The 21,493-nt window shown below is 41.0% G+C and overlaps 1 protein-coding gene across 8 annotated transcripts in view; it reads left to right on the top strand.

Annotated features, from left to right (window-relative positions):
- The first annotated feature begins 314 nt into the window (after positions 1 to 314).
- The window catches only part of YAP1 (Yes associated protein 1), a 150,972-nt gene continuing 129,793 nt past the window's right edge, over positions 315 to 21,493 (top strand). For 5 of the 8 annotated variants that reach the window (XM_030560279.1, XM_030560288.1, XM_030560299.1 and 2 more), the window contains exons 1-2: positions 316 to 853; positions 6,246 to 6,496. In XM_030560279.1, coding sequence (XP_030416139.1) covers positions 572 to 853; positions 6,246 to 6,496 — 533 coding nt within the window. In that variant the 5' untranslated portion in view covers positions 316 to 571. Of the gene's footprint in view, positions 854 to 6,245; positions 6,497 to 21,493 lie in introns of all 8 variants that reach the window. The other 3 variants (XM_030560261.1, XM_030560271.1, XM_030560327.1) reach the window with 2 other exon arrangements.

A 21,493-nucleotide genomic window follows, 5' to 3' on the forward strand; every position in this document is an offset into this window, starting at 1 on the left:
TATTTTTAACTTTTCGATGCATGGATTTCTGCGTTGCAGGGGAACGCAGACGGGCGGGAGTAGATGCTTGAAAAATGAGGCGGGCGGGTGCAAAAGGGCTCGCTCTCCTGGATGTGCGGACAGGAGTCCGCACAGGACTTGATAGCGGCCACTGAGTCTGCCAGATTCTGGGCGGGCGGGCGCAGAAAAAACCGACGCCTTTGAGTGGATACTGTGCGGGCGGGCGCAGCAGGACTCTGCTAGAGGCCGGCTGTAGGATACGGTGCGGGCGGGCTCGAAAGGGGCGGAGCTGGCTGGGGAGTGATGCGGGCGGGCACATCTCAGAACTTTTGTTTAGTGTGTTGTGTGAGTTAGTTTCCGCCGCTGGGACAGAGGCGCCGGCCAGGCTGGGCCGGGCTCGGGGAAGTTACTGCTCGGTCGGGCTTGTTTTGCCAGTTGCTGCTGCCGGTTGAGTTTTCCGGCTGTGAGGGGCTGAGCAGCAGCAGCGGGGGAGGCCCGGCCTGGGCAGCGGGGTATGCAGGGTGGGGAGCCCGGGCTCTGAGTCGCCGAGCCCCGGTACGGACGCGGAGCCATGGATCCCGGGCAGCCTCAGCAGCAAGCCCAGCCCCCGGCGCAGCAACAGGCGCCGCCGGGCGCCCCGTCCGGCGCGGGGCAAACCCCGGGCGCGGGGCCTCCTCCGGCCGGGCACCAGATCGTGCATGTGCGGGGCGACTCGGAGACCGACCTGGAGGCGCTTTTCAACGCGGTGATGAACCCCAAGGGCGCCAATGTGCCGCACACGCTGCCCATGCGGCTCCGCAAGCTGCCCGACTCCTTCTTCAAGCCGCCCGAGCCCAAGGCCCACTCGCGCCAGGTGAGGGGGCGGCCGGGCGGGGGCGCAGCTGGGAGCTCTCCTGGCGCTATCGTTAGTGCCCCGGGGGCGGGGGGTAGGAGCGCCCCCCTCCCTTCCTCTCCCCTGTGTGTGGGGGGGAAGGGAGCGCCCCCCTCCTCTCCCCTGTGTGTGTGTGTGGGGGGGGAGGGAGCGCCCCCCTCGTCTCCCCTGTGTGTGTGTGGGGGGGGGGAAGGGAGCGCCCCCCTCCTCTCCCCTGTGTGTGTGTGTGGGGGGGGGGAGGGAGCGCCCCCCTCCTCTCCCCTGTGTGTGTGTGGGGGGGGGAAGGGAGCGCCCCCCTCCTCTCCCCTGTGTGTGTGTGTGGGGGGGGGGAGGGAGCGCCCCCCTCCTCTCCCCTGTGTGTGTGTGTGGGGGGGGGAAGGGAGCGCCCCCCTCCTCTCCCCTGTGTGTGTGTGGGGGGGGGGGGAAGGGAGCGCCCCCCTCCTCTCCCCTGTGTGTGTGTGTGGGGGGGGGAAGGGAGCGCCCCCCTCCTCTCCCCTGTGTGTGTGTGGGGGGGGAAGGGAGCGCCCCCCTCCTCTCCCCTGTGTGTGGGGGGGGGAAGGGAGCGCCCCCCTCCTCTCCCCTGTGTGTGGGGGGGGGAAGGGAGCGCCCCCCTCCTCTCCCCTGTGTGTGTGTGTGGGGGGGAAGGGAGCGCCCCCCTCCTCTCCCCTGTGTGTGTGTGTGGGGGGGAAGGGAGCGCCCCCTCCTCTCCCCTGTGTGTGTGTGGGGGGGAAGGGAGCGCCCCCTTCTCTCCCCTGTGTGTGTGTGGGGGGGGGGAAGCGCCTTCCACTCTTGCATTCAGGAGTTTTGCAGGGGGCTCACTCCTTTTCTTGTGAGGCAGTTCCCCTGTTTACTGGGCGGGGGTGCACCCCTCTTCCTGCCTGCTTTCTGGGATTCTTAGGGATTTTAGTTGGGAAATCTTATAAATAGTTCTGAGCAGGAGTTACCAGTCTCAACAGCTGATTTTTGTGGTGTTCATATTAGGTCCTGTCTCTGCCAGGGCCTCTCACTCCCCAGCAGCCTTCTTGGGCACCCAATAATTGCTCTCTTGTTTTCCAGCTTTTGTCGGGAGAGTGGGATTTAAAGCCCCTAAAATTAATCTTCGAAATCTTTCACTTGAAAGAACAAAAGGATTTGGTTCTCTGATGTAATCTTCACACTGTTTATTTATCTGAGTGGAGGCTGAGGAGGAGAGGATGATACAGGGATTGTGTCCAAACTTTTTAAAAAAACAATATGGATGTGGCTTTTCCACCATTTCATCATTGCACTCTGTAGGATTACATTTCCCACATCAGAAGCTAATTCCAGTGCATTGGTTTTTCGGTCCCTGTTGGTACTAATCACCTTTCAGCTTTACTGAAGTACCATTTAATTAACAATATCTGCAGATTGAATTGAAATAACTTGCCTTCTGCAGTCCTGTAGTCTGAAGACACAGGGCAAAATCCTGCAAGCCTAAAGTACAGGCTGAAAAAGAGTTGCAGGATTGGGCCCATAATAAGTCTCTAACAGTGTTTGTTCTTTAAGCAGTTTGACTCATGTGCCAAGATTGAAGTGTTGATACAAATATGACTAAAAGTTAATATTTAGGCTGCTGTTTACTAAATTTTTATAAACTGCCTCTCTGCTCAAATGTTTTTATTAAGCAATGAACTTTGTTGCTAAGTTATAAAATAGACTTTATTGTAAGCTATTGTCACTTTATCTGTGTAGCCAATAGAAAAGAGATTTGTTCTGTATTACACTGGTGCCTGGTACTTCTGTAGTTAAGGGTCTGTCAACATTTCCATTATTAAACTCTGGTTTGGAAGGAGTTATAACTCGGCTGTAAAAAATTTACTCTAAGCTAAACCTTGGCGCATATCCTCTCAGCCCAGGAGTTGATTCATTTCCCAAATATTAAAAAAACCAAACAAAAAGAAGTCTCGGAGTGCGACCCCCCCATTATAAATTAAAAACACTTTTTTAATATATTTAACACCATTATAAATGCTGAAGGCAAAGTGAGGTTTGGGATGGAGGCTGACAGCTTGCAACCCGCCATATAATAACCTAGGGACCCCCGTCCTGACCCAGAGTTTGAGAATCCCTGAGTTAAAGGACTGCAAAGAAAATAGAAAGTGGTGGGGATGGGTTATTTCTTGATTCGTGGGTTCTTGTAACTTACAGAACTATGAATTATTGATTCACAGAGTTAGTTCCATTTGGAGTGGGTGGTAACATCCTGTTTGAACTCTTGAGATTTGGGAAGAAGGTTGCTATGTGAACATTTGTGTTCTTATGCACAAATGTATACTAATAGGTATTCAGCAATCATTTATAGCTAGATGCTGTAAACATGTATACTGTTGAGTACATATTAAGGCGACAGTAAATGCAGCTACGTATTGTATGAGGTGCATGTTATTAATATCTATCCATATAGCATGCACCTTAAAAGCTTGGGGGCTGTGTGTGTACATTGCAAATGCTACTGGAGTACACAATTTAGCTAAAATCTTTGTTACTTTGTACTAAAACCAGCCAGCACCATGTATTGTAGTAAATCATGTAGTTAAAAGCCAGTTGAAGCCATAGGATTATTGGGTTAATTGTTGGCCTTTTCATTTTAAAATGATTGTGGTGGTGGTGTCCCTTTTCCTTGGCTCTTGTCTGATACTGCTATAAGAATATCCACCTTGGGATCTTTATATTTTTTTAGGTAAGGAAAATATTAAGTGTTTGGTTAAAATCCAGAAAACCAAATACTTCGCATTTGAGTGAGTTATGTCCTTCCAATACATGGTTGCTTTTTACAAATTTTAGCAAAATGCAGACACTGGATAATTGTATAACATAGGCCAAATTCTGATTTTGAGAGTTTGCATGCTATTACATCATAAGGCACAGCAGCTGATTTAATGAGAAATGGGATGGGTGTACACATCTGAGGCCATGTCTACATCTAAAATTTTGCAGCGCTGGTTGTTACAGCTGTATTAGTACAGCTGTATAGGGCCAGCGCTGCACAGTGGCCACACTTACAGCAACCAGCGCTGCAAGTGGTGTTAGATGTGGCCACACTGCAGCGCTGTTGGGCGGCTTCAAGGGGGGTTCGGGGAACGTGAGAGCAAACTGGGAAAGGAGACCTGCTTCGCCGCGGTTTGCTCTCGCGTTCCCCAAACCCCCCTGCAAACCGCAGGGAAGGAGACCTGCTTGCTCGGGGGTTCGGGGAACGAGAGAGCAAACCGGGAAAGGAGACCAGCTTCGCCGCGGTTTGCTCTCGCGTTCCCGGAACCACCCAGCAAACCTCAGGGAAGGAGACCTGCTTGCTCGGGGTTCGGGGAACGCGAGAGCAAGCTGGGGAAGGAGACCAGTTTGATTACCAGAGGCTTCCTCAGGTATGCTGGGATACCTGCTTATTCCACGGAGGTCAAGAAAAGCGCTGGTAAGTGTCTATACTTGATTACCAGCGCTGGATCACCAGCGCTGGATCCTCTACACCCGAGACAAAACGGGAGTATGGCCAGCGCTGCAAACAGGGAGTTGCAGCGCTGGTGGTGCCCTGCAGATGTGTACACCTCCTAAGTTGCAGCGCTGTAACTCCCTCCCAGCGCTGCAACTTTCTGATGTAGACAAGCCCTCAGTTCATAAATGAGCCCCATGTATTCTGCTATACCTAGGTACAGTGGCATAGCAAGGGCTGACATTTACATAATAAAATGTAGGTGTGCAAATTATCCTACTGTACATGGGAAGTGAATGCCCTCATATATATATATATATATATAGTCAACATTTAAATATAGTTTTCATAGCTATTTTTTTTTGTTCTCCGTGGATTTGTGTCCATATCAGGAAAAACAACACAGTTTTTAACATTATTCACTGTCCTCAGTTCAAGAAAGACCCAAGGTTTTGTGGGCCAGGGTTGAGGAAGGTTTGCAGGGATATTCGTGGAAAATTTGATTTGTTTGTCCACATTCTGGCTGTGGCTAGTACTGCTCTCTTTTTATATGCACCATTAAATTAAATTAAAGTACAGTTTACTTGAAGGTTGGGAGCCCTTTTCTTGCATATCATATTTTGTACTGTAATGAAATAGTCCTTTGGAGCCCAATTTGTAGTCACTACTCATGTGGAACTCCCACTGAAGCCAGTGGACTTGAGTAGTCATTTACATCTGTGCAAGATAGGTGTAAAACACCAATAATTTAGAGTAGTAGTTTACACCCACTTTGCTTAGTCATTTCCACCAATTTAGTATGCAAGGGAACTGTGAATCAGGCATGACAGGAGTACCCTTTGAAGAATGGGGATAAGATCAGGTCTTAAGGCAGAGGTGGGCAAACTATGGCCCCCAGCCCTGCCCCTGAACTCGTGCCCCTCCCGGCCCCTCTCTGCTGTTCCTCCTCTCCTGCAGCCTCAGCTTGCTCTGCTGCAGGTGCAATGCTCTGGGCAGCAGGGTTGCAAGCTCCTGGGGCAGTGCAGCTGCGGAGCTCCGGAGCCTGACCCGGTGCTCTGTGCTGCACGGAGGCGTGGCTGGCTCCAGCCAGGCGGTGCGGCTGCTTGTCCTGGCACTCTGGGCAGCATGACTAGCGCTGCCAGCCACCGGTGGTCCAGGCAGTGTGGTAAGGGGGCAGGGAGTATGGGGGCGGGGGTTGGATAGAGGGCAGGGGTGTTCGGGGTGGTCAGAGGGCAGGGAATGGGGGTTGAATGGGGACAGGGGCACCCAGGGGCAGTCAGGAAGGAGAGAGGGGGTTGGAAGGGGCAGTGGGGGGCAGTCAGGGGCAGGGGCTCCCGAGGGTTGTCAGGAGACAGGGAGAAGGGGTGGTTGTATGGGGCAGGGGTCCCTGGGGGGGCAGTCACGAATGAGAGGAGGAGTTAGGGGACAGGGAACGGGGGGTTGGATAGGGGGGTGTCTGTCAGGGGGCGCGAAGAAGGAGGGGTCAGGTAGGGGGTGGGGGCGGGGGCGGGGGCCAGGCCACACCTGGCTGTTTAGGGAGATATAGCCTCGGGTAACCGGTCCACCCTACAATTTTGGAAACTCAGTGTGGCCCTCAGGCCAAAAAGTTTGCCCGCCCCTGCCTTAAGGTATGATCTTCACAAAGAAAATGACTTTTTATATGCGTACAAAGTAAAACTAAACAAGAACGAGAAACCTTTAAAATTAATATTCTATAGGTATATGTAAAAGTTTTACAAGCTAGCTCTTAAGTAATCTACTTTGGGCTACATCCTTGAATGTTAGCAACTTCAGAATAAGTAGAATTTTAGAAAAAACATATTTGCCTGCTTGTCTGGAAAACATTCAATAAAGTTAAAAGTAGATTGTATTCCAACAGGCATGTTTCTGCTGAAGTAAAATATCTTATAACAATTTAACTCCTGACAGGCCAGCACTGATGCAGGGTCAGCAGGAGCCTTGACTCCTCAACATGTCCGAGCTCATTCTTCTCCAGCTTCGCTGCAGCTAGGAGCTGTCTCTCCAGGGACACTTACCCCCTCTGGAGTAGTGACTGGTCCCGGAGCTTCACCTTCTTCTCAGCATCTCCGCCAGTCTTCATTTGAGATTCCTGATGATGTACCTCTGCCACCAGGTTGGGAGATGGCTAAGACACCATCTGGCCAGAGATATTTTCTGAAGTAAGTAAAATCTATTTGAAAAAAGGTTAGCTGAATTTTCCTAACAAAGTTTGTGTTCCATGTTTAAGAATCTCTGTGTGTAGGAATTGCTGCATCTTTACTAAAGTTCATTTAGTGTAAAATTTATTTTAAAACTATAGGGCATGATTTTCAGTAGTACTGAGCACCTGCAGTTCCCATTGACTTCAATTGGAGGTATGAGCATTCAGCTCTTATGAAAATCTTGTGTGTTTTAAATGTCTTATTCTTCATTTGCTTAAATATGATGTGGTTGTTTTCTGTGTTTGTGTTTTAAAAATCACTTGAATGTATATAATATTTTGAATTGCATAAAGTTCTCCTTCAGGCCAAAATAAATGTAAATGTCACACAAATTGCTATAAAATGGATGTTAATGTTAAGTAACTTTGGCGCAGATATTGTAGTGAGAGGAGTAAAGTATTTATCTGATTGTTCGAAGTGCAATGATATAGGCACTGATTATGCATTCAGATCCACGCATGCAGACTCCTGTGCCCATGCGGAGTCCTTTGGCACGTGGATCTGATTACAGGGTTGGAGTTTATTGTTCTTTAAATCAATTTTACATTGTTTGGCTTGAGAGGGAAAATTCATAAAATTCTTGAAAATTGCTCCTTACTCATGCACATTTGGCTTTTTTCCTGTACTGAAATTAGCATACCCTCTTCTATAACTGGCAAGAGCCTACACATGCCAGCAGTGTGATATGTAATCCATTAGGGAGTGTTTTTCGGTGTAGTTTCTAAAGCAGCAGGAGCCTATCCTCCTTTCTGAAAGAGTGAGCACCATAACATATAATTGGCCTTCAAATACTTGGACTGTATTTTTAGCATTTTTCTTTACTTATTTTTAGCATTTTGTTAAACTGGAAGGCTCCAAGTAGCCCATTATTTGCCATTTTGAATTTAGGGAAAATAAAGCATATATATATAATCCTAGTTTACTTGAACCAAATAAAGCATTTGCGTAGTCATACCTTGCTCGCTTTAAGATTATTGTAGACTTCTCTGTCATGTTTACCAAAATAAAGCATTCAAGCCTGAATTCTTTGGGAGATTATTCTGTGTTAAGAACCTGAAAATAGGCAGTAGCCAAAGAGTATGTAGCTCTGATTTTTCTCAGTGTAACCGAATAATACATGTTAGGCCAGATCCTCAGCTGGTGTAAATTGGCGTTGCACCTTTGAACTTTTTGGAATTAGGTGGCAAGTTTACACCAGCTGAGACTATTTCCCACTGGGTCTTGAGGAGCTCAACATTAATTCTGAAATTAGATCAAAACTGTGTTGTTTTTTTTTTACTGTACTACTTTAATTCTTACGAACTAGCTTATGTAATAGGGCAAAACTGCAAACACAACAGGCTACTAATTCAGATCAAATGTAATGGATTTAAAATTGCACAATTGCTAGTATTTCTTTCTATTTTTAGTAATTGTTGACTTTCAATTTTATAGAAAGGGTTTTATTGCTTTATAAGAGATGCAAAATGTCTTTACACTTAAATACACTTTTATAATTGATTCTTTAATTATGCTCATTCAGGTGAAAGCAGAGGGAAGGATTTGATCTTGGAAAACTTTTCTACAGTTTCATTATTACTACAGAAAATCTCTTCCTTTTTTCTGCATGTTTCCTTTTTTGTCCTTTCTTGGTGTCCTGGTATCCATTTCAAAGGGTCAGGTTTCAGCAAGAACAATAAAGAGCCTGAGACTGGAAAGTACACACAAGTCTGGCAAACTCATCTGCATGAGCAAGGTCGTTTGTTCTCAAGCAGACATCCAAAGTAAATGATTGAAAGAGCTGCTAGTTGTGAAGGATGTGTCTTGAAGGGGAAAAGAGTGGAAACAAACCAGGTTGTTAGGAAGAAAAATAAAGGCTGTACTTTTTGAACCTCTCCCTGCTGGGTCCCATGCTGACCTGGGGAGATTTTCAACAGCTTAATAGGCTGTTTTCTCTGTACTTTCCTTGCGTGATTCTGTGCTTTGGGAAAGTCTAATGAGAATAGTTCAGAAGGCTCTGTTCACACTTGAAGATCAGCATTTGTTGTCCCTTACAGGTGTAGCCCACAAGCCTCATTGCAGTTCAAAATTACTTGTGTTATCTTTATAATCTGAGTACCAGTGAAACACTTTGGATATTTCAAAAACATACAGTAAAGAATTTTTTTGAATAATTCCTTTTTAGCACAAGCTAATGTATATTTCAGAAGTTTTCTGAGAACAGTTATTTTGAACTTTAGATAGAATACATGTATAGGTCCTGGAAGCTGATTTAAACTGGCAATTTATTTATACTTTGAGTTTTCTCAAAACGTAAGTAAGTGTATCCAGACTTTTGCTGTTAATATGACTTTTGTGCTCTAATACAGCTAAATATAAATATATACATCTAGGAACAAAGAATGTGGCCATATTTACAGGATGGAGGACTCTATTCTGGGAAGCAGTAACTGAAAAAAGATTTGGGGGTCATAGTGGATAATTAGCTTACCAGGAGCTCTCAGTGTGATGCTATGGCGGAAAGGGCTTGTTGATCCTTGGATACATAAACAGGGGAATCTTGAGTAGAAGAGAGGTTATTTTATCTCTGTATTTGGCACTGGTGTGACTGCTGCTGGAATACTGTGTCTAGTTCTGGGGGGTCCAGATTCAAGACGGATGTTGATAATTTGAAGAGTGTTCAGAGAAGAGCCACAAGAATGATTAAAGAATTAGAAAATATGCCTGATAGACTCAGGGAACTCAATCTGTTCAGAAGAGTAAGGGTTGACTTGATTCCGGGGGGGAGGGATAGCTCAGTAGTTTGAGCACTGGCCCGCTAAACCCAGAGTCATGAGTTCAATCCTTGAGGAGACTATTTAGGGAACTGGGGTAAAAATCTGTCTGGAGATAGGTCCTGCCTTGAGCAGGGGATTGGACTAGATGACCTCCTGAGGTCCCTTCCAACCCTGATATTCTTTGATTCTATGATAAGGGGAACAAATATTTAATAATGGCTCTTCAGTCTGGCAGAAAAAGGTAAAACATCATCCAATGGCTGGAAGTTGAAACTAAACAAATTCAGACTGGAAACAGGGCATACATTTTTAGTGACAAGGGTAATTAACCGCTGGAACATTTTACCAAGGGTTGTGGTGGAGTCTTCATTGCTGACAATTTTAAAATCAAGAATGGATGTTTTCCTAGAAGATATGCTGTAGGCGTTATTTTGGGGAAGTTCTCTGGCCTGTATTAGACAGGAGATCAGACTAGATGATCACAATGTTCTCTTCTGGCCTTGGAATCTGTAAGCAATTCTTGTTTGTGAATAAGTGGTTCCCTCTACAATATGCAGAGTTTTGGCCCCTCATCCAGGTATTCAGCCTCTTCATTAGTTTGGTATTGTTGCTGTTTGTTCCCATTGCCCCATTCAGAAACCATTCCATGAAAGCAAGTTCCTTTCTGGTAAATCGGTAAATAGAAGTACTGTACATTTATACGGAATAGATGAAAGTATTAGACATATCTTCAGTTGTTGGTCAGCCCGGTGGTGTTGGTTATCGTAGTGCACTCTATACTTATGCTTGGAAGGACTAATTTTTTATGGATAAATGTTTATAAACATAGATTACACCATACACATCCAAACCAAAGACAGATATTTCCTGTGGTGATAATTCAAATTTACAGATAGGAAAAATAAGAAAAATGCTTCTTGAAAAAAAAAGTTTTTATTTAAGGATATTTACTTTGTATATTTTGACATATGATGACAACTGTGTTTTAATGATTAAAAGTTTTAACATTTTGACCCCCATTGTCTTACTCCCCATAATTTCACACGACTGTGAAAATTTAAATCGATACAAATTTAAAAAAGTTTAAAACCCATTATTTTGTGCAGCTTAGAGAAAAATAAAAAGTGCTTAATATTGATATCCATCAAAATTATACAATATATAAAAAAATTAAATTCAACTCTGTCTATCCTGTGGACAGTTAAATACAGTATGGAAATTTCACTTGTTGAAAAGATCAAGAACTGCAAATGCAACAATTTTCACAATGGGATAGGCATGTGAGAAAACGACCCAGAATAGCCAAATGTTATAATGACCAACTCTTGTACTCATGTATCAGTCTGGGATATTCTGAGTTAGGATCCAGTGTTGAAATCCCAACATTAGTCCATTTCAGCATCATCATTTAAACTTCATGTGTAAGTTTAAATTTCTGCCCAGTATGTGGTGGTCCAATACTTGATTAATATTCATATCAGCATTATAAAGAGGAGTTTTATTAGCATAATTATTCTATAGTGTAATTGAAGTAGAGTTAGAGCTGTGAGGCAAACACATTCCTGTCATGGGTGGTAGCATTTATACTTCATTAAAGCTGCAAACTTCTGTGAAATGTAGCTAGAATTCATCAGTGGTAAAATAAGTCTTGCCTCCTTAGTAAGTAGTCAGATGTTAGCCTGCACAATATTATCATGCGGAGCAGGCGTGTTTCAGAATGGACTGAATATAAAATAAAGATTGCATAATTGGTCAGTGTGTGAATAACATGGCTTTTGAAGCACTTCCTGTTGGCCAGTGGTAGGTTGACATTTCAATGAACTATGAAGGGGGGCTACCATCTCAACATCTGGGCAAGAGATAAAATGCATTGCTGCAGTAATAGCAGTCAACGCTTTTCAAAAGGGCAAATCCGTATGTTAGATGTAATTTCTGGTGTGACTTGCTTATTTTATATTCAACACTGGCCTATTTTAAATCATACAACACAGTCCACTTAATTCCTACAAAAATGGTATAATACCACTTCCCCTCTCGCCGCGTGAGGAAACTACTATTGCTCAGTCCAGCTGTCTTGAAGTTGCTTTTCCTGCAGGAAGCAGTTCTTCCATGCAGTTTGTCAACAGCTTCCTATTGTCTTTATGAAGTGTTCTACGACTTCCTGAATAAAGCTAAGTTGGTGTTGAGTGATATTTACCTTACCATTACTATTAACGTTTTGTAAGATCTCTTATCAGATGGGTTATTACTAGCTGTGTATTCTTAGATGTTCTGTACAGAGTTAGAGATTGATTCAGGTAATTTGGTCTAATATGGAACTAAAGGCCCTTAAAACAATAATGCAGCTTGATTCTTTGCTTTTATGTGATTTGTAATATAGAAGGGTAAAGGACCTAATAAAGTGATTGGCACTGCTGTAACATTTCTCTCTCATTCTTCCTCAACACTTATACAAAAACAGGGAAGAACTGATCTGAGTTTTCTGGGCCAGAAAATGTTTGTTGGTTTATTTGGATCCAAGGTGACATTAAATTGAATGTAGTACCTTAGTGTACAGATGAAGTACATATTCAGCAACATAATTAATGGAGCTTCTCTGAAGTTCTTCGCCCTGCTCAGTACATAGCTCAGGTTCATTCTGACATTAAATGAATGGCACTGTTGGAGACTAAAATTATAACTACTGCTTATGATAGGTTTAGGCTATTTTTTTTATACTCGTGCTATTAAAAAGCAGTTGACGTTTTTACTACTCACTCTACTGAGCTATATGTAAGCCAGAGTACAAATAAAAACTTAATTTCATGTTCACAACATTGATTTGACTCTTTTTTAAAAAGTTTTCTTAGTGTTTACGATGCACTGTATATCAGCCAGCTTCCCCAAGATTAAAAAACCCCACATTTATATTAGCTAATTTCACAACAAACTCGGGTATCTGCAAGAAGAAAATATACTTGTGTGTTACATTTAAAAATTCTGAACTTATGTGTGTTCCTGATGAGTTACTATTTTCCAAAACAAAGAAGTGTATTTTATACAGTAAGATGACTTCTTTATCCTTGAAAAATGAAAGGCTTTTAATATTTCTCTGTGATACTGATGCTGCAAAATTATTTTGAAACTGCAGTTGCACAAAGTATTTCCATATTTGGGGGGAAGGGCAAGTCTTGAGAGTGAGCTGGGAGAAAGATGAAAGTATGTCTTTAATGCTCTGTAAAGAACTTGCACTAAGCTTAGTGGGTGGGCATCGGTGGAAAGAATGACACACAATACCTCACTGCTTTCAGAAAGAAAATGCAAGAGCACTGATAGTATCCTTGTGTTGAATAGTCGGCCATATGCAGTATTTTTGTAGTACTGTATAAAATACGTTAAGATAATAAAGACCATGCACACTAACATTTCATCTCATGAAAATATGAATAAAGCATTTTAAATGTGTTTTGCTTTTATAAATTTCCATTTGTTCCAAAGGAAAACTGGACAATTGGTATCAAGTTGTGAAATTACAATGAATTGTGATGGCCCCCTGGAAAAAAATCTTAATTAAAGATAGATACGCTTTTGGGGATTCACACTGATATTTTTTCGTTGGTTGTTCATTTATATAATTTTAAAAGGACTTCGTACTCCAAATTTCTGTTTTCGGAAGAATAACATTTGTGGTTTGTAGGGGTGTCATAAACAGATAGTTAAGAGTTAATGTCTCTCTTACCTGTAAAGTGAACCGGACACCTGACCAGAGGACCAATCGGGAAACAAGATATTTTCAAATCTCAGTGGAGGGAAGCCTTTGTTTGTGTTTTTTGGGTTTTGCTTTGTTCTCTCTGGGTCCTGGAAGGGACTAGACATGCAACCAGGTTTCTTGCCAATCTCCCTGCTACAGTCTCTTATATATTCAGAATAGTGAGTATTCAGTAGAGAAGGCGGTTATAGTCTTTTGATTATTTTCTGTATTTGCAAATGTGTAGTTTGCTGGAAGTATTTTAAATTGTATTTCTGCTGAAGGAGGCTTTTTCTCCAGTTTCTATAAGCTGACAGACCCTGTAACTTTTACCATCTAAATTACAGAGATAACTTTTACCTTTTTCTTTCTTTTTTTATTAAAAGTTTTGTTTTTAAGACCTGTTTGATTTTTTCCCCTTGTTGAGGCTCAAGGGAATTGAATCTGTACTTAACAGGGAGGGGAGAAGGGTGGAATCCCTTTGTTTTAGATTCATGGAGCTTGAATCTGTCTATCTCTCCAGGAGCCCAGGGAGGGAACACCTGGAGGGGAAGAGAAGCGGGGGGAACAAACCTGATTTCTCTGTGTTGTGGTTCAAGGAGTTTGAATCACAGTGATCTTTCAGGGTAACCCAGGGAGGGAAAGCCTGGGAGAGGCAATAGTGAGGGAAGGGGTTTACTTTCCTTGTTTTAAGATCCAGAGGGTCTGGGTCTTGGGGGTCCCTGGGCAAGGTTTTTGGGGGGCCCAGAGTTTACCAGGCACTCCAAGTCCTGGTTGGTGGCAGCTTATCAGATCTAAGCTGGTAATTAAGCTTAGGGGAATTCATGCTGGTACCCCAACTTTTGGACTCTAAGGTTCAGATTGGGGATAGAATACTATGACAAGGGGCCTGATAAGTATTGACTTCAATTAGGACTTTTATCTTTCCATTGACTTTAATGGGCACTGGAGCAGGCCCTCATTGAGAGCCAAATCTTAATGATCAAGTATCAGAGGGTAGCCGTGTTAGTCTGGATCTGTAAAAGCAGCAAAGAATCCTGTGGCACCTTATAGACTAACAGACGTTTTGGAGCATGAGCTTTCGTGGGTGAATACCCACTTCCTCAGATGCATGACATCTTAATGATGTATAGGAAACAAGGCTCCGCAGCTCCCATTAATAGGAGCTGTGCATGTACCTTGAAGGGATGTAATTCCCCATGTTTAACTATAGGAGTATATTTTAGAACAATAACGAGATCACATTACTGCCATTTTCTCTAATAGTGGTAAGGGTGAAAAGCAAAATTTTCATTTTTTTTAATATGTAAAACTACAACTTTAAAATCCCCTTGAAGCACTGATGTAAAACTGCCTCTGATATTGTTTGAAGAACAATGTAATCTTACTTTAATATAGATTAATAAGAAAATGTTTTTAATTTTGTTATAAAATTGCTCACATTTTTGGTTCCCCAAATTGAATTTAACTTCAGCTTTGTATTCAGTTGGCATTACTCTCATTTAAAATATATTGTAACATGTTAACAAGCACAAATTATCACTTTTAGCATTAATTTGTCAATTATCAATGTTTTCTAATGGGAAGTCTTAAAGAGGCTGTGAGTATCAATAACAGTAGTTACAAAGTTTGATACAGTTCTTAGAAGGGGACTGCTTATTAAAGGGTTAATCAAACTTTGATGCATTTATGAAGAAAAATTGTTGCAGGCCCTGGTTGCTCAAGTACTGTCACACCAAGTTTTCTGGGAACAAGTGTTGCCACCAGGGAAGCACTTTTATTTGCTGGGTTCTTGAACTCTCCTTAAAGGCAAACAAAAGTTTGGTATAAATCTTTTAACCATCCTATCCCTCCTCTATCATTCTCAGAGGCTAGGAAAAAGGAGAGTTGAATTGTTTACTACTCCTCTGGTTCACAGCATGGGAGGGATAATAATCTGTAACCCATCAAACATATAATAGATAACTGGTGCTCTATAGAAAGCTGTAAATTAACAAAAGGATGCCAGTTTGGATGTTGCCATTCAAGTAATAGTGGTATTAGCTTCTAATTATAACATTATTCTTTTTTTTATTAAGCATTATTGGTAAGTGGTAGCATTTTCATTATCTCCTCATTAGTGGCAGCCGTCATCACGTACCCCATCATAAAACCTCTTCTCTTCTCCGTTCCATAAGAAGTACAGCAATAACATTAAGATTTAAGAGTTTTAAACTAGGGCTGTCAAGCGAGTTAAAAATTAACTGCGCTTACTCGTGCAATTAAAAAAAAATCAATTGTGATTAATCGCACTGTTAATAATAGAATACCATAAAAATATTTTGGGATATTTTCTACATTTTCAAATATATGGATTTCAATTACAACACAGAATACAATGCGTTGAGTGCTCACTTTAATTTTGATTAACAATTTGCACTCTAAAAAACAAGAGACTATTTTTCAATTCATCTCATACCAGTACTGTGGTGCAATCTCCGTATCATGAGAGTAATTTAGAAATGTAGATTTTTTTTCTTTTTATTTGTTACATAACTGCACTCAGACAATACAATGTAAAACTTTAGAGCCTATAAGTCCACTGAGCCCTACATCTTGTTCAGACAAACAAGTTTGGTTACAATTTCCAGGAGATAATAGTGCCCACTGCTTGTTTACAATGTCACCTGAAAGTGAGAACAGGCATTCACATGACCGAAGCATGAAGGGGCATACAAATATTCAGCATATTTGGCACATAAATACCTTTAAGTGCCGGCTACAAAAGTGCCATGTGAATGCCTGTTCTCACTTTCAGGTGACATTCTAAATAAGAAGCAGGCAGCAGTATCCCGCTTCCATGTAAACAAACTTGTTTATCTTAGCAATTGGCTGAACAAGAAGCAGTACTGAGTGGACTTCTAGTCTCTAAAGTTTTACATTGTTTTGTGTGAGTGCAGTTATGTAATAAAAAAAAATCTGCATTTCTCAGTTACTGTTTCATGATAGAGATTGCACTACAGTACTTGTATGAGGTGGATTGAAAAATACTGTTTCTTTTGTTTATCATTTTTACAGTGCAAATATTTGTGATCAAAAATAATAGCACATAATAAAATCAATACACTTGAAAATGTAGAAAAAATCCAGAAATATTTAATAAATTTCCATTGGTATTCTTTTGTTTACCAGTACAATTAATCATGATTAATCTTTTTTCAGTTAATTGCGTGAGTTAACTGCAATTATTCGTCAAGCCTATTTAAAATCTTTGGTACTTAGAACGAATTTATTGTTCAATGTCCCTGATTTATGAATGCTGCACACTAATTAATGAGTTCACATAATTGATACTGAGTGGAACAAAGCAGTTTACTTTATTCACTTACATTGGTTGCCAGTAATGTTTTTTCAGGAAAAGTAAGCCCATTATGGACACTAGATGTGTTTTTAAAACATTTTACCTCAGGGATTGAATTGGGTCACAGATGAAGTGAAGCAAGATGATTGATCTAGTTTACCTCTGAATAGTCATCTCTACGTATCACAGACATGATTAGTTGCCAGGTGAGGCAAATCATGGTATAGCAATGATGTTATGTCAGGTCTGAAGTACAAGATGAACTGTGGAAGCAGTTAGTATGCTTTCACATCAAAGCTAAAATTCACTCAGATTCCCTTAAAAAGAGAAAAGTGAATAGTTAGAGTACTGTTGGCCAAAAATAAAGATGTTTCTCCTTCTTTCTGCATGTATTCAGATCCTGTAATATGTTTCCCTTCATAGTTTAGGAAAAAATCCAAATGATGTAATTGACTTTAGTTTAACCCCTTGAAGCTGTGGGTCCGCAGCTCTTTCTATGTTGTAAAATCTAATTCGTTTTGCCATTACTATGTTAGGAAATCTCAAGTGGCTAAAACATATAATAAATATTTAAGTTGGTGAATTCCCCCATTAATAGTGACCTTTTTTGTGTAAGGAATAAAAATCCTCTTTCACACAAGGATGTTTAATTCCTAAAGCTTGAATAAATCAAGGTTTATTTTCCTCTTGTAAATTCTAAAAATAATACCGTGTTGAATCCAGGAAGTCTGCACGGGAGGCATATGCAAGTAGCACATGTAAAATACCTAGGCTAGGTGCCACCAGGACATGTTTGTCTATGGATGAATACACACTTTCATAATCAGCAGTGGTTGTGTCATCGCTCACACCTCTGATGGAGTAATCTGACAAATTTGGGTTAAATTAATATGAAACAAAACTCTTACGTGGAGCCTAAGTTTTGGAAAGTTAAGATGCCACGCAATGATTGAACATATTTTATCAAACAATGCTTTTTAAATTAAGTTCAGTTTATTTAAAAGGTATACTTTGAAACTTGTCAGGTATGGAGCTGTTTGGTGTTAAGCATTTAATTTATGGGATGTTGTAATGCTCTGTTATTAAAGTGGTGACTAGTAAACATATTTTTGCTGTGTTGGAAGTAAAAATATTCTAAACTGGTTTTGATTTGTACTCTGGCTTTTTGTGTGCAAATTAGTACCAGAAGCAATGCTGGCAGTTTTTACTGGATATCAGGAGTTTGAAGCCTGTAAGATTAAGGTTTAACATTGTTTCCTAGCCTCTTTAAAGATCCATTCATGAATTCAAGCTCACATTTTAAGGTTGGGGCAAGCACAACTGAAACACCAGCTGGTTTTTATCTTGCTTACTTTGGGCTAGGTTTCAGGCAAACATAGCCTATTTTAAATTACTGTATAAAATCTAGATGCTAATTTAATGGCTATCTTGTGAAGTAAAATCATTACTAGTATACTGCAGGTCAGCAATGCTAGTTACTAAGGAAACAAATCTTTGTCTTCAAAACAATTTTGGCCTTTGCTTTAATTTCATCAATAAGACTGTTCTGTGTCATACTGAGACACCAGAACCCTTTTGCTTAAACTCTGGCAAGCTGTCTGATAAAAGATTACATCAGTGTTAGTAGAGAGTTTGGTTATGGATTATTACTCTGATGTTGGGTAGTCAAAACTGGTGCTGAACTGTTTTATAATAGAGTCAAGTAAAGGTAATTTACTATTGCTTGTTTATCTGCAAAAGGTTCTAATTTATGGAGGGCTTTGTGAGTCAGTGTGTATAGCCACATTAGAGTTATTTAAATAGTGTTGTTACTTCAGGGATGCCTTTTCCTTTCTCATTAACTGTTGGAACTGAAATGTTAAATATTTTTTTTTCTTCGGAATATATTGTAAAGTTAGACATTTATGACGTGATAAAATGTTTTCTAAAAGCCTTATGGGTTGTATAGCTGAGATGGAGTTTCTTGGTAAGAAAAGTAAACCGGTAGGGATATAGAAAGGGATATTTCTGGGGGTAGTAGGATGACATTAAGAAAAGGAAAATTAAAGGTTGATATTGATGAAAACCTTTTTCTTAAAGTCTGTTTGTTAGTTTTCTAAGAGAAGTAGTGGAAGACTTTCTGTTTGGAACACTTAAAACTGGACTAGATCAAGCACTAAAAAATATAGAGAAGATGGCATTGTTCTGTGTAGCAGCCTAGCTCTTCAGTTCCCAGTTTGTAACTTCAGGACAACCATTTGTAATCTGTGCAGTGAAGTATCGAAAATGACTATGTACTGGGAAATGTGATGTAATGATTGAAAAGTGACCCCCCCCCACACACACACACGCGTTTGCAAGACTCTTCCACAATATGTACTATGAATCCTAGCATACTCCAAAAACAAACATAAATCTTTTTCGGTAGAGAGAAGGTAATGCTTTCCTTAACTGGGTATAGCAGTTCATAGAATCTTGTATTGGCCGATGAGACAAGGTGAATTTCGCCCTTTAACAATAAAATACTTTAGACATCTCCACTTTGTAGTGAGACCATTTAATAGCACTTTCCAACCTCAAAGCGCTCTGTAAATATTAACATAAACTTTAGGTAGTTTTAAGTGCTGGCGTTCCACCTTTCACTAAAAATTTGACGAGAAACAGTGTTACATATTAGAGCTAGAGGAAGTTTGGTTGGCCTGGTAATTAGAAAATTAAGCAATTTAAGTAGAAGGTGTGTTTTCCTTCCCATTTTATTTTCACCACCTTCTTACTACTTTAAACTGATGGACTATTAGAGTTGAAGACAATGTTAAAACAAACCGCTCTTTGATTAGTCTCTTCCATAAACAGTTTTTAAAAAAAAGTCCATGAAAATTACATACCCTCCTTTAGGAGTTTTTACTTCTCCATGAGATTCTTTTCTTGCCATTGTGAATACTACCTGCTGATCAGCTAGCAGTATAAAGATGCACTGTTAAGTTTTGTATGTTAATCTTCAAGGTAAACTACAGAAAGTCTTGTGGGTTTTTTAAATGTGGTGAAAGGTCTGAAAGTTTCTCTGCTTGATTTTTGGAGGACTCTGACTGGCTGAAGAGCTAGTAAGATTACGACAAGTACCAAAGAAGGTAAACCCGATTGAGTTGGAGACTTGTTTTTATTTAGACTGTATAAAATTAAGTAGGCTGTTTTTATTAACGCCTGTCTAGGTTTAATGGTTAGACTAGATTTGTCAACACCTCTTCTCCTTCAGTCAGTGGCTGAGAACACTCACTATATACATCTCTGAGATCCTCAACTCATCCAGCAAAGCTAAGGAAAGGTAAGACTTAACATTTGTGGTATTTCTAAAGTAAAAAGAAACACATTCCTTTCCCTCTCTTTTTAAAAAACAACTATTTAGAAAACAATCTGACATGCCTGCCTTATATATTATAAGAAGCAATAAAGCATCCAAATTGGTGGTTTGGAGGAATCTCCCCTCTCTCCCCCCACCCCCGTTTTTTGCAGGTCACGTTTGAGAGACTTTGTTTCTAGACTTCGTGGCCTACTGGATAAAACCTGTTTTACTTGCACAGATTTAAATTCCAAGTGGGTTTGATTCTGTAAGGTGGTGAGTTCTTTGGACTCCAAAGAGTCAAGGATGCTCAGCATCTTGCAAGAGCAGCTCGCTGGGAAGAATGGAAGCCTAGTGCTGTCTTTGTTGAATTTGACCTTTCAAAAGCAGCAAATTTACTGTGTTTTAATGCAGCACATACGTCATCCTACAAGATCAGTAATAAATCTGAATCTATTTTTTTTGTAATTTAGAAAACAATCTTCTCTCTTTTCAAAGACAACAAGTATTATAATTCTCTAGGATGTTAGGCTCAAGTAATTGTAAGGTAATGGGAATGTTTGTAAATTTAACATTTGTTTGTAAGATATTGGTGATGATCTGCACATTTTCTGGCACTAACAAATGGCTAATCACTGAAAAAACCCTATTTGCCAGTTCACAATATCTTGATGATAATTTAGTCACTGTTTCACTTTGTAGTCTCTCAGTAACTGGACCATATAAAGTCTTAGAATTAAGTGTCTAAAATCCTTCTACTCAAAGATAGTTCCATTCATTAATATGCCTCTGAAGGGACCTATACTTGATCAACTCTGATTTGTTGTGGAAAATAAAGATATTATCTATTTGATCTCTTACTTCGAAGCTTGGTGAATCAAATTTTAGTCACATGTGGTAATGCTGTTTGAAAGACCCTATGATTCTTTAATTAAAAAAAATAAAATTGTGGGGTGGCTTCTCAGCTTCTGTTGTTAGGGTTGTATTGGTACCCTGAAGAGAACTTTACAAAAGTGCAGCTATTTATGTAGTTCTTGCTCCAGGCTGCAATTTGTTTATACAGAGTTGCTGAGCAAGTCAGAGTTTGCATGTCAGCTGTAATTGATTCCTCCACCCTGCAGTCATAATGCAGTAGGAGTTCAGACCCTCTGCTTTGCAGTTTTGCTGTTTAAAGTATCTTTAATTGCTTGCTTTGCTAAAGTGAAGTGAGGGGCATGGTGGGGGGGGATGCAACAGGATTTTAAAACTTTCTAAACACAAGTTAACTACTAGTATGTTACTGACTGCCTGAGGGAGTCACAAATGTTATTCAGCAAAAACTCTTAAGATATTTTTTGTTATAGATGACTACTAGTGTTGTTTTTAACAGTTTTTGTATCTGATTCAAATTTAGTCTGTCATCGTCACAAAAAGAGGTGTTCAGAATGATCTATACGGGGTTCAGACGAGAGAACTTCGAGTACTCAACTTGAGCCTTTGGGTATGTCTGCACTACAAGCACTACAGGCAGTGTGGCTGTAGCACTGAAGCGTAGAATCAGGGTTAGATGGAACTTTGAGAGGTCTTCTAATCCAGTCCCTTGCACTCACAACAGGACTCAGTATTATCTAGACAGTCCCTGACAGGTGTTTGCCTAACCTGCTCTTAGAAATCTCCAATGATGGAGATTCCACAACCTCCCTAGGCAATTTATTGCAGTGCTTAGTCACCCTGTACAGCAGGGGTCTCAAACACACGGCCCGTGGGCTCCTCTGTGCGGCCCGCCGAGCTCCCCGGCCCCTCTTGCCCACCTCTGGCCTGGAGGTAGGCAAACTAC

This window comes from Gopherus evgoodei, chromosome 1, assembly GCF_007399415.2.
Source record: "Gopherus evgoodei ecotype Sinaloan lineage chromosome 1, rGopEvg1_v1.p, whole genome shotgun sequence".
NCBI classification, from domain to species: Eukaryota; Metazoa; Chordata; order Testudines; family Testudinidae; genus Gopherus; species Gopherus evgoodei.